Source organism: Castanea sativa, chromosome 6 (genome assembly GCF_040712315.1).
Source record: "Castanea sativa cultivar Marrone di Chiusa Pesio chromosome 6, ASM4071231v1".
NCBI lineage: Eukaryota > Viridiplantae > Streptophyta > Magnoliopsida > Fagales > Fagaceae > Castanea > Castanea sativa.
Genome location: NC_134018.1, coordinates 12473905 through 12488571, shown reverse-complemented (window position 1 = coordinate 12488571; position 14667 = coordinate 12473905). Strand labels below are relative to the sequence as shown.

Sequence of the window (14667 nt, the reverse complement as noted above, 5' to 3'; positions counted from 1 at the left end):
GTCTTGGTCATGTTGCTAATTGTTGTTTATTTTTTACATGGCTATAATTGAGGCTTCGGTTAGATTCAACTGATGAGTCCAAGGTGATCTTTGGAAGTTAAGATATCCTTGGTCATGAATATCAGAATCTGCATGTTTGAATGTGTTTGAATTTGTGGCGTAGGTAAATCCCTGCTTTACCATATAGTTTGTACTCCCAACTAATACACATGGAATTCTTGTACAATACAAGAATTCATAGTCATATTGCAATGGCAATTTAAGCTAGTGAGCTTTATGAAATATGTATTTCACAAAAGGGCAGATTAGTAAAAGGCGTGAGAATGATGAGCAGTTGCTCTATCAGGCTTAGGCTTAATGTACCCTAATTATTAGTTGTTAAATTCCTACGGGCAGTCCTTTGACTCTTGTCCACATTACTTCAATTCTATCATATTTAATTTGCAACAGTGTACTAATATATGAAAGACTCTGAATATATATATGAAAGACTGGAATTTGGATTGGGAAGGGGTAGGATTTAGGAGGAGGATTTTAGGCTCTAGGAGTCTAGGACTTGGGAAGGGATATGGTTTAGAATTTATTTATTTATTTATTTTTGTGAATCATACGGGTTAGAGCTTATTATTTTTTGGTTGAGAAATATATGGGTTAGAACTTAGAAATAGTAGGTTCAGTCCACTTTTTGTCGGATCTTGGTGTAAAAATTTGTGGGATTGTATGTTTTTAGTTTTTACAGTTAGATATCCTTGTTGGGGGAGGTTAGTGTTCATATAAAAAAAGAAAGGGTTGTGTTAACGGGCACTGTAAGGTCCCGTTAACAACATATTTTGGGTAAATATTTGGATAACTTTTTCAACTTTTAACAGTTTTTCAGTTTTTGACAATTTTTTTAAATCTCTTTTGATAATTGTTTTAACTATTTTTTTCATTTTTTTTAAAGTGAAACACAAAAAATGAAACTTTAACAAGCATTGGGCGGTGCTTGTTAACATTTTCCAAAAAAAAAAGAAAAGAAAGATAAGAAAGCTATTTGGTGTTGGTAGAGACAGTTACTATTACTATTGTACTAGAACCTTTCTAGTTTGGGGTTCAGGGTGATCCTCTTTACTTTTTTTCTCCTCCTCGTTTTCTTCTTCTTCTTTTTAATTTTATTTTTAATTTTTAAGTTTTTATATTTTAACCTTGGGTATTTTATTATTGCGTAAAGCCAGTAGACCAAAAAAAAAAAAAGGTTGATAACCTATGTGGTCTAAACTCTCAATGGTTAAAAATGGTTTGGTGCTTACGGCTTACCCATTACTGACCCAAATAGAATTTTGCAACTCTAAGAAGGTGAGAATGCTTAGAGCAAAACAATGGAAGGCTGCAATTTTTTGCCTGGGCGAAGCTTGACATTACAGAAACTAATGTCGAGGATGTAGGTGTTAGAATGGTTTGCATATACCCCAAGACATCAAGCCTAGATCATATCTTGTTTAACGTTGTTCCATTCTTGTGCTATCATTGTACTATATATTGTATTAGTTGTACAATTAGATGTAGGTGTTAGAATGTAGTTGTACAATTAGATGCACATACAATACAACAGAGACATCCAGCTATTTAATGGTATTTAGAGCCTCTCTAGAAATACTCTCTTCTTTTTCGGCGTCTTCCTCTGCAGCATTCAATGCTGTCTCTGTTGCCCTTAAAATGATGCCCCTGTTGGATCCAAGATGTACACTCATCGATTGGAACAACAACCTCCTAGATCGAAGGATTGGCACACAAGAAAATCATCCAGAAATGCTTTCGCATGCTGCTTTAGGCATTGGGAGACCTCTATTGTTAGGCGTGTGAGCAGCACACACCATCGTGACATCTCATGCACTTATATGTCTCGATGTGCCTCAGCTCACATGCCTATCAATTGAACCTCACTTGTCCTACCATGTGTTAGGTGTCACGACCACACTTTACCATGGAATTTACTTATCATGTCATCGAAGGGCCACATTAGCTACCACAATATCAAGTGCCATGTCAACACTAAGGCCAAGTCAAATGCCACGTTAGTCATTGACTTCCTTGACCATTGACTTTGATCGTGTCTTTTTACCAAGTTTTTGAGCTACTTTGAAAATCCTAGTTCTTTTGTGCATTTGAAACCTCTAAATGGCACAAAATGATGTCTCTCGACTCTCTCCCCTTCCACATGGTTCTCAATGATGACAATCACTCTCTTTGGGCTTGGGCTATGCATAGTTTCCTCAAAGGTTATATATAAGCTTTGGATTTTTGTCACTTAAAAATGTAAGGCCCCCACAAAGAAAGAGGAGGAGACAGATCACAGATATGATCATGACTTTGCCTCAACTCTCGAAGATTGGGATAGCATAAATCATCAATATCATTACTTGGCTCCACTATACTTCTACTCTTTCCGTCAGTTTGAAATTTGATGGCTATGAAACAACTTGGAAAGTATCTGACATGCTTAACTCTCACATAATGTGAGTATAGAACACTTGCTAATTTACACCACCTAAGAGCTCTTGTGGCTATCTGGCCTCTGCAAGATCTAGGTGTCTCCTATCCTAGATCTATTATGACAATTAGAGTGTAATCCAAATTTATTGCACACAATGACATCTTCATGAACGTATCCCACATTGAAATTTTCTGGGACTTCATGTGTCACCACTTGCTCCAAGGCAGCCCTGCAAGTAAACTCCACTTCCCCCCATGCATGATTAGTTAGCTAGGTTACATATTCACCAAGCACCTTCCATTTGGGACGCTTCCGCGAAATTTTATCAAAACTCAAGTTGGTCTCACATAATACAACACGAGTTTGAGGGAACTGTTATAATGGTTAATTAGCATATAGGTCCAAGGCCTAGACCATATCTTGTGTAAATTCAGTAAATCAGTATATTATACTGTCGTACTATCGTTATAATGTTGCACTATCCATCTTAGTCTGTTTGTCTAATGTTGCACTATCCATCTTAGTTTGTTTGTCTATATAAATGCACTTTGAATATAGTTCAAATACACATACAATACAACAATCGTTATAATGTTGCACTATCCATCTTAGTCTGTTTGTCTATATAAATGCACTTTGAATATAGTTCAAATACACATACAATACAACAAAGACATACGCTCTTTGTAGGTTTTGGTCACCAATTTGGGCACAGCAACTTGGGGATCAATTACGTGATAATTTTTTTTTTCTAGTAAGTAAATTACATGTTGGATGTAGAGTATTTGTGTAAGAAATAACCGGAGACTTCTTGCATAAAGAGGCGGCTTGAGGGTGCATCAAGTAAAATAGTTTTGTACACTCACGTTTGCAATAGGAGCTCAAACCTACACCAATTTTGTGTGAGTATGTGTGTGTATATATATATATAATCTCTCGATTTTTTTGTCGATGTGGTTCTGTATCATGTAGTGATTAAAAGAATAAAGTATTGTGAGTTTAAAAAGTTTTAGTTTTTTGAAAGAGTGTTTGTATTACTATTGTAAATTTCTTATTTTCTTAGTGAAACTTTCTTTAATATTATCCCGATTTAAATATAATGGCAACTAAGTAAAAAAATTTGTTCTCTGTATGTGTGCTTTATTGTTATTGATTTGAATAGTAAAGGTACTATTACACAACAGTAGTGATAACTTTTTTTTTTTTTTTGGGAGCAGAAACAATAGTGATAACTTGATTTATTGTTTTTGATTTGAATTCTAAGGATACTATTACACAATAGTAGATATATCTTAATTAAGAAAAGAACAAAAATTTTACAGTTATCGATTCAAATCCTAAGAATATTATTACACAACAGTAGAGATTCTTTGATTAAGATAAGAACAAATCTAACAACTTGGAGTTTTTTAAGAGCCAAAAAAATGCCTTATCCCTGACGTTTTGTTCTAGTATCAATTGGTCAATGGTTTTTAGTAATATAATTCACAAGTCTTCTTTGGTTGTCAAATTTGTTCAAACTTCAAAATGCCGTAACGAGTTAAGAGTCTTATAGCTTAAAAGATAATTTTTGGTGTGACAGGATTTAATCTATATTAATATATGGTGATGATAAGTATAATTTGCATTTACATTGAGAGAGAGAGAGAGAGAGAGAGAGAGAGATGGGATTAGCATTATTTGACCTGATGAAAAGACTAACTCTAATTTAGTTTGCATTATTCTTCAAATATAGGATTAGGTTTACTTTATAGGATTACTTTTTATTTTCATAATAGGTTATATCTAAACTAATTACAACGTGTCCGGTTCTTCACCCTTGATATCTCTAACAAATAAAAATTATTCTGATGCTAATATGAATATATGTTAGTTAATAAACAACGTGCCAAAGATTGTTCAATTTATCTTTTATTTCTATGGTTTGCTTTAACCGCATGCTTCATCTCGGGCCCATTTTTTTTCCTGCGACAAAAGAGATTGTGGCGTAAAGTTAAACACTTTATGAGAATATTGACCATCCACCATGGGACATAATGATGTTTAAAGGTCTCAAAAGCATCATAGTGCTCATGCCATCTTTGACCTATTTCATTGTTTCAAGGAAATTTGATAGTGGAGAGAGTATCAAATTCTTTGCATGCCTGGAAAATTAAGAATAATTTTGTGCGGGCATAACTGAGACCGACATCATGATGAGAATAAAAGCACAAAAAAAAAAAAAAAAAATCTGGAAGAAAGTATACTCTATATATTGAAGATAATTATTTGACGATGATTGGATAACATATACATGGATAGGAAATTCATTATCGACCAACAAATGTAATGAGTACTACAAGAAGAAATGAAACCTCTTCAAAATCTGAAAGTACATTACAACATCATCAAAAAAAACGAAACTTAGGTGATCATGTGTACGGTTTGAATGGAATTTATGTCTGATACAAGTTTTATTTCAATTGGAAGACTGAATAAGCTAAGTTGAAGAAAACTCAAGAACCTATCCCCTATTTTCTAGCCTTGCTTTTGGTTTTTAAATAATACAAACAAGGACTTTATGATCACAAGCTAAACACACAGTCATGTCTAATCCAAATTAATGTCTTAACATAGGTGTCTCAACTCTAAAGCACATTAATTAAATAATATTTTTGGAGTTTGGACTATATGTACAGTTATAAAAAACTCGTAGCTATATTTCCTAAGGAATTGAGTATGTTCTGAATGCTCTAATACAGTGTTTGTTAAATAAATCACTTCAGTCACCAAACACAGCGACCCTTGCCAACTAACATTCTACTCCTACAATGTTCCTTTTTTTTCTCACCTTCCATTCTTCACTTGTGGACTTTCTCTCTAGGGCTCAGTATTTAAGAGCCACTACTAAACCTACATATCCCCCACAGCTTCTTCTTACTGAAAACGAAAGTCCTAAATTCTCTCAATATCTATCTTTCTGTTCAGCATAAAATATGGCTTCCTTGGATCACTCTACTTCTACTTCTACTGATGATACTACTACTACTACTTTGGACTCTAAAGGTGACCCCTCTATTCAATGTCAATAATGTCCTTGTCTTTTTCATTTTTGTTTTTTTTTTTAATAAATTAAAAGTTAATATCAATAAGGCTATGAGTATAAATTATATAACCCATAATTGTAAAAATTTTAAAAAGTTAAAACTCGTCATTATGTCTTCAGTTTATCATTCTTTTGCTTTTTTTTCTGTCTTGTCTCTTATGGAGTTTATGCTTTTCATGTAACATAAAGTAAAATTCTATGCACCCATTTCAATACTGATGGCCATTCTGCGTTGGTATCCATTATAAATCTTCTTTTGAGAAATAATAATATTACTACTAAATTTCTTTTGATGTTTTAATAGGGTTGAAAAAAAAAAATGAAACTTAATTGTAATTAAAAAGAGCTTTTGCTTAATACCTAGATATTAACCGGTTTGATAGTTTTGTTCCTCTTTTTGTGTTCTTTTCTCTCCACGGATACTAAATAGTAAATATATGCCCATATATGCCTGTGTTTTCTCATTTAGACCACTGTACTAATTTGCTGCAGAAGATAACAATAAAGAGACTGAGCTACAATTCTCATATGATGAAGAGACACTAGTTATAAGAATGTTTAATCTTGTTGGTGAGAGGTACACACACATTCTCTCTCTCTCTCTCTCTCTCTATTATTCTTTTCTTATTTTATTGTACTAAATAATATTGCATGTGGCTTAAATTACACAGATGGTCTCTAATTGCTGGTAGAATCCCTGGAAGAACTGCTGAGGAAATTGAGAAATATTGGAATTCAAGATACTCCACAAGCGAATGATATATCTTTAAGATATTTATATAGATAAAAAAGGTGTTTTATTGTGATCAATAAAATTGGATGTCATTTGGAACTTTGGAGTTAGATATGGTTTTTATTTATTAATTATTATTATAAACATCTTGTAACATATATATTAAACGCAACATATAACGCGTTTGGATGTATCTCTTTCTTGTCTTTAACGTGTCTAAATGTATCTCTTTCCTGTCTTTAGAAGGTAAAGAGACCATGCGCTAACAAATAAAATTCTATGATTAGTATCAACTCTTTTTTATTTATTTTTGGGTCTGTTTTCTTTGCTAGAAGAAAATAATTTTATTTCTTAAGTGACATATAATGGAAGAGATAGGTTGAAGTAGGGTTTGGATTATAATCTTGAAAAGAAATGCTACTACATACACTTCTTTTGTATCTCATCCATTCCTCACACATATGTAGAGAGAATCAAATAAGTGTATTTGAAAGGAAGGTTCTCTTAATCTGCCCTAAAAAGTTATAAAAAATTTAGTACTAATTATTTTTAGAATAATATATACTATGAGTGCTATAAATTTTATTGCATTGTACGTGCTTATAATTAAATTGATATGTTACGTACAAATCATATATGGTTGAAGTTCACTAATTACGCTTATTGTTACATTAATTTGTAAGTTTTATGTAACAAAACTCAGAATACCTTTAACATTTTATGTAATCAATGATACTCAATGCTAAATAAGATAATCACATTCTGGGATTAGCTACGGTGACATTCTTAATTATAAGAGAAAGCAATCATAATGAATTTGCAAGTCACGTAAGTAGTGGTTTAAAGATAAAAAAATTCAATATGAGGAAATGAATGCAAATAGTTTTTATATTATTATTAAATAATTATTTTTAAATGGTTAATGAGAGTTATGGATGAAAGCATTATGGGTGAGAGTAAGCGTATGTTTGGGTAACACTGAACGCGTTCAGCGTTCAGCGTTTCTTTTTTTTTTTTTCTTTTTTTTCACTGCCCGCATCTGTCCTTTAGGAGACAAAAGTCATTGTGCATGCACTGTGCGTGCACTGTTCATGTACTGTGCGTGCACTGTTCACATACTTTTCAGCAATTTTTTTAATTAAAAGTGGGTCCCATAGTACTATTTACACATTTAAAAATTATTTTGCTACAGTGATTTCAGTTTTTAGTTTTCAATTTTCAGCTGTATCCAAACGGACCCTAAATGTGGAAGGATGAAAATGATCAAAATAAAACTTGTCTGACGAAAATAAAGCCAAACTAAAGTGGTGTAATTTATATTTTAATTTATATTCAATTAATAATTTATTTTATCATAACTTATATGATAATATATACCAAATCTCTAATAAGATATTTCCACTAGAATTATATTATAATATCTACTATCAGATTGATTTTGTCACATGTAACATAACTACATAAGCGAAGAGTTGATTTTGTATGAGACTGGAGTTCGGATGGACACATTACTATTTTTTTTTTTTTTATCACACTTAAAAAAGTTATGTTCATTTCTGTCGTGGACCTTGTCTTGCTCAAAATTAAAGATTGTCCTTATCAAAAAAAAAAATTAAAGATTGTCATGGATAAAAACCGTTAAAATAAGAGTTGTAGACATATGTATGATATAATCAAAGAAAAATAATTAATTATTAAGAGGGGAAAATACTAATTACAAAGCTATATTTTGAGAGAAAATGGGCATTTGCCCCTTTTGCCTTTCGTCAAAACTTTTTAGCAAAACGACTCATATCTGAAACTAATTAGGAAAATGCCCTTGTACTGAAACTCAATTTTAAAAAAAAATTGAGTTTCAATTTAAAATTCGATTTTTGGACAATCGAGTTATAGCAAACTGGAAAATTAAAAAAAAAATTTTTAACTCGAGTACCATGTGAAGTACTTGAGTTTCAAAAAAAATAAAAATTTCTAAGTTCACGTTCGCTATAACTCGATATTCCAAAAATCGAGTTTCAAAATAGGGGTATTTTTTTAATTAGTTTCAAACGTGGGACATTTTACTGGATTTTTTATAAAAAAAAAAGGCAAAAGCCCATTTTGGCCCCGTATTTTGTCTTGTTGTGCTCAATAAAATCTGATCCACTCACTTAAATTCATGTTGTCCCACAATAAATTCACATGTTTATGAATGGAAGATATGTGTCAATACATTGATTCAATACGATTGTGCATCCTATCGATATACATATTACATACACAATTATGATATATATATATATATTATAGAGAAATTTTATGTTTATAACACTTTTACAATAAATCTTATATTACAGGTTGTTACTTATTGTTATCAGTGAGCAAAAATGTAATTTCAGTAATGGATTTAAATAAAAAACCTGTAATAACTTGTCAATTAAATTTTTGTGTGAAAATTTTGTAGATATAACAATTCTTTATATATTATAATACATGAGCATTCTCAATACACCCATAATTCAATGTGTTGTACAAAGATATCGTAAGGTATATACTAACAACCATTCCAAAAATAAATAAACAAAATTCACAATTAGTGGATGTTTCTATCACTATATTGATATAGCTTACAACCATTTAGGCCGAAAAACTTCAAAAATTACCATCAAAATACTATCTTCTTATAAAAATAAAAATAAAAACTATCTTCAACGTCAAATAACTCAAATTCTTCAAATTCTGTCATAGGTTCATTTCTCGACGCTACATTCTTATTTTAGAGTTTCTTCCTCAACGTCAACTTGTAGTTTTGGATCTTCAAAAACATTTATATTGATATCTTCTTTTTTAACTATTGCACATAAAACTCGTAATGATTGTTAAATTAAAATGTCGCCATTTTATCTATTTCTCGATCCTAATGTAAGGAAAAAAAATTGCTTTGTCAATGACCTCGTTGTAGCATATATGAATGAATTTACTTACCCCCTTGAATTCTATATATATAGTATTGCAACTCATCCTACCAATTTGCAACATTAGCTTTCGAGATTATCGAGAAACTTTCAAAACTAAACAACCAATTAAGAATAGTATTTCAACCTAACATTCCATCGAAGTATGGAATCTCATCATAAGCATGAGTGCATAGACTGACGTACAAGTTGGCTTGATCTTTCCATGATTATTTCTACTATTATCATGATTCTTATAGGCACTTGGTCTTAAATCGATTAGAATGTCATTTTATAGAGATCTCTATATTCATTCTTGGGGTATATAGCACAGATGAGTCTACGTTTCACGATCAATGCTAATAATTGTGATTGTCTTCAACTTTGTCACCTTATTAGAACACTAACAAAATCTTATATATATCAACTGATTAAAGAAATAAATAAATAAAACGAAAATCTCAATCTCATTCTAGTTAGATACAAATCCATAAATCTGATTACAAGAAACTCTTATTATGATGAGCCATTTTAGGGTAAACATAAATGAGTTTATTACTTCCTAGGGTCATCGCAAATAATATTAAACCCAACATATATATCAGATATTGTGTAAGGGTACTACACAGTGTGGCCGATACCGTACCGGTACCGGCCGTACCGGCCGGTACATACCGTACCGGCCAGTGCACCGGTACCGGTACACTTTTATATTGTACCGGAAAAAATACCGGCCGTACCGGCCGCGTACCGGCCATACCGGCCAATTTCGGGCAATACCGGCCGGTACCGGGCGTACCGGCCGGTACAGAAAAAATCTTTTTTTTTTTTTTTTTTTTAGTTTTGTAATTTTTGAATTTTTGTAAATGTATAATGGTAACTTATTTACATTAACTTCTTAGTATTATTTGTTTTCTTAGTATGCAATGAACAACTAAGTTTTCTATTTTTTATATTGTGTTTTTTTTTTCTTTTATTTGATACTAAAGTCTAAAATTATGAATAATTTGTTCTGAATTGAGGTAATGTTTTATAATAAACTTTTATATTTACTATAATACAAGTGAAATATTAACTGTTTATAAACATGGTTCTAGATATTTTGGTGTGTGTGTGTGTATATATATATATATATATATATATATAAAATAGCGGTAAACCCGAAACGGTACACCGGTATTGACCGGTATCCGAAATATATCGTACCGGTGACCAAACCGGTACAGCCTCCGGTACGGTATTAACTTCCTTGGTACTACAACATAGTGTGAGCCTTAAATAGTACGATTAAGATTGAAGTAAGGGAAAATGGTGATACCTTATATTATGGATTTTATTATAATATTAAATTGTATAAGTGTATTTTGCACAGGTATGTCTTGAATCTCATAGCAAACATTTACAGAGTTGATCTTAGTTGTACAAGCGATTACAAGTGGTACCTATTGTATTGCATAAATGTGGAGCATTGTACAAATATGACTAGTGCTTCATTAGGTTGTAAAATCAATATATATATATATATATATATATATATATATATATATATATATATAAAAGCAGAAACCTCATACGGGAGTGCATGAACTCCTGCCATGTGGCACTCTAACTTTGCGTTTAGCATTTGTACCTTCTTTTCATTAAAGTTTTTTAACTCCTACCCAATAGTTCATAGTAAATTCTTTTTACTATTACTCAATAAATCATTGTATTCTCAAAATTTATCACTAATCCCAACATTACGCTTTCACCTCTTGCTATTCTGGTATTTATGTCTCCTCTTTTCCTTCCGTTTGGTCATGCAAGAGGTTTTGTCTCAAGCTTTAAGGAATGAGAGCAGAAGCTGAATAGCCCTCAAATCCACCACAATCATGCTCTCCTCGCTTTCAAATATTTATATATCTTTCACACTCAAGCTAAGCCTTGCTTGATCTCTTTGTGTGTTTGTGATTCCAATTTCCAAAAGGTCAGATTACTCTTTCTTTTTCCATTTTTGCCACCTTTTCCAATGTTCTCGAATCTACTGTTATCTCCTCATGTTTCTTTACATACGTTCCATGCATGATTTGGACATTTGTTTCTTATGTTTGGATTTGCTTTATCATGTTTGGTATCATCCTCATCCAAATGCTCCTACTAAGTACATCAATTAATCTAAAATCCATTGTTCATGTTTAGCTTTAATAGTGGCTCTTCACAAGTACACGTACAATGCTGTGGATCATTCCTACCATTCTTAACTACTTTATTAGTAACTTGAGAAAAAATAGAAAAAGGGTGTCTATGGCTTAGTGGAATAGGAGATGAAAACCAGTGTCAAAATCATTCACGCTAGGTTATCTTTTTTTGTTTGAAGTTTTGTTGTTTCATTGCTAGCTAAGTTTTGTTACTCATGATATATTTAAATTCTTTGATTTTTTAGATATATATTTGTTTGTAATTTTATCATTTGATCGTAAGGTTAAAGTATGTTTTCTTTTATCCTTCAATTGTGATGGAAATTATGATTTCACTATAGGAAAAAAAAATCCTTTCCTTGGCTGATGAGGAGGTTTGAGGAATAAAAATTGAAGCTGTTAACCTTTGTCTATTGTTTGTTCTTTAGGGAATTGATCAATCAAATTGGACATATAATTGTAACAATTGAAAATTATTAGGTTTTAAATCTATATTTGCTTTCAAATTCCCCTATATTTCTCATTTAGAATAACGAGAAACCTATGAAATTTATATAAGAAGATATGAATTTCAAGCATTCATTTACCCAAATATTTACATAGAAAGTAGCACCTTGGAAAATTTTCTTGAAAATATTCCTATCAAACTCCTTTATATACATCTATACATAGCCCTTCATGTCATCCCATGTCAAATACACACAGACCAGATGTTATTTACTTTCAATCTTTCAATGACATTTACCTAGCTCCAATATTGTTGTTCTATCTAATATTAACCCGTATAAGTTGGCTACAACTAAGGAAGGGGGTTTGCATTTTATATTGAGCGACAATTGCAATTACGGTTTTGATATTAAGGTTAAACGTTGTGGACTTGAGGGTTTTCTAAAAGCTGTGATTGACTATGGGTATTTGGGATGTTGATGTGGGAAATCCTTAAGTGTATTTTGTTTTAGAATTAAGGAGAAAGAAAAAGACATATTATATATCAACTTTTACTTTACAATATTCCTCCAAAGTTGTGCTTTTATTGTTCATTACTTAAACTAAATAATTATGATTAATGTGTATGCAATTTATAATTATTGCTTTTTATGATGAACTCAATACTAACAAACTTATTTAAAAATTATGCTATAATTTATGTAAAAAATTCTTCATAACCGTCTTACATAAAACATTACAATATTATCCGTGCATCGCATGGGCAACTTACTAGTAATAATAATAATAATATACAGTTAGACACACACACACACACATATATATAATGACCACACTTTCATTAGAAAAATCAAGGAAATAAATTAAATCACATAAAACTAAAATTTCAAAAGTAGCAGCACAAAAATAATCATAAAGTAACAAATCATAAAAATTGGCCCATATTGTGTCCTACAACATTTTTGTACCCTTATTAAGTCATTATCATTTTTTTTAAGAATGAAGGAAGATTTTATTAATGATCTTGTATTACGTCGGATGTTAAGTAATGTTTCAAAAAAAAAAAAAAAATGGAGCATCCCCTAAACATACCTCAGCTCTTACCACATCTTGAGCATACCTAGCTAGCTTATAGGCTGCTGTGTTCCCTTGCCTATCTACATGGGATAGACCATGCAATTGCATAAAGCTCTGAATGCATTCCTTGCTTCCTCAAGCATGTCACCAACTATGGAGAAATCAGGTTCATTCTCTGTGAGTGCTTTTATTGTTGTTAGCGAGTCTCCTTTGATAATCACATTTTGTATATTGACATTCTTCGGAAAAGAGATGGCTTGGATAATTGGATTACTGTTGTTGCCTCAATTTCTTTGACTACATTGACAAATACATCTTCTCTCTTATACTCAACATAACTAGTAGCTCACTCTTGTCATTCCGAATTATCACACCTACACCTACTTCACTAGTGTCCTTAAAATTTAAAAATAACCTCATTGATATTCATCTTATATAAATTGGTTGGAGGCAACACCCAATAGTGTTCTTAAAAAGAGCCCTCGAAGTGGAGTTCAAATGATAATCTAATGGTAATGACATCTTTTGTAGTATCTTATATTTGTAATTCGAATCTCACTTTCCCTCTCTCTTATTATTATTTTTCTATAAATAAATAGATACGAGCTTTAGTAGTTTAATTATACTCATTTAGGAGTTCGCACCTACTCCTACTTCACTATTGTCCTTCAAATTTAAAAATAGCTTCAACGATATTCCTCTTATAAAAATCGGTTGGAAGCAGAACCCATTAGTGTCCTTAAAAAGAGCCCTCGAGGTGGAGTTTAAGTGATAATCCAATAGTTATGACATCTTTTGTGGTATCTTATATCTGTGATTCGAACCTTACCTCTCCCCTTCCTTATTATTTTTTACTAAATAAATAAATGAGAGTGTTGGTGGTCTGATTATACTCATTTAGGAGTTCTCTCTCGTTCTTCTACAATGACAATTGGCCCCTTTCATTTCCTTTGAATTCTTGAATAATTATTTTTGTTCCATATATTCCATGTCGCTACAAATAAAGCTCCAGGTCCATTCCTTGCCTATGATCCAGAACTTCCCACTCCAAAACTACCATATCCATACTATTTGAGATTAGTCCAAGGTTTAAAATAGACAAAACCAAAGTGGAGGAATTATACTGTACCTCCTTAAACTTTCACCGACTTCTAAAGATAAGCTTGAGAAGCTTGTAGAAATATTTGTACTTGAAGACACCTAAGTAAGTTCTGGTGATTCCTTATAAGTTGTCTTTTTATACTCCATTCTATATATATATATATATATATATATATAGAGTAGCATTCTTTTGTAGTAGACAACGAATAATAAAAGTCTTTCTTCCATTCTCTCTTCATTTTCACCTTGTTTTTGTAATTGGTATTAGAGCCTCCTTCCTATTTACATATACACTGAAACACTACCATTCTTGTAAGTTCTATGAAGTATCTAAAGTCCCCCCTCCCCTTCCCCCAAAACTATCATTTTGCAAGATTAACATCCCAATTGAAAAAATTATATCAATGGGGCCCCCCCCACCCACCACCTAACCTAGATGTTAAAATCAGACGGAAATTGAGCAATTACAAAAATACCATTATTGGTTTTAATGATTAACGAAGATCACAATTTTTTTTCAATTTAACTCTCAATTAACACAATATAGTGCATACTAAAATAATTCACTCAAATTAGGATGTCAATCAATAAAATGTTAGTTTTGGGGAGACAAAATAAATAGGGTTAAAAAAGTGCAATTC

The 14667-nt window shown here is 31.7% G+C and overlaps 1 protein-coding gene across 2 annotated transcripts; it reads left to right on the top strand.

The window, feature by feature from the left end:
* Positions 1 to 5223: 5223 nt before the first annotated feature.
* Positions 5224 to 6484, top strand: LOC142641367 (MYB-like transcription factor ETC1). Of its 2 annotated transcripts, none has more exons than XM_075815789.1 (3): positions 5224 to 5518; positions 6054 to 6135; positions 6230 to 6484. In XM_075815789.1, exons 1-3 carry the CDS (start codon positions 5449 to 5451, stop codon positions 6315 to 6317), a joined length of 240 nt encoding a protein of 79 aa, XP_075671904.1. In that variant the 5' UTR covers positions 5224 to 5448; the 3' UTR covers positions 6318 to 6484. The 2 variants fall into 2 exon arrangements, with proteins under 2 accessions (XP_075671904.1, XP_075671903.1); XM_075815788.1 differs by having other exon boundaries at positions 5244 to 5518; positions 6051 to 6135.
* Positions 6485 to 14667: the final 8183 nt, after the last annotated feature.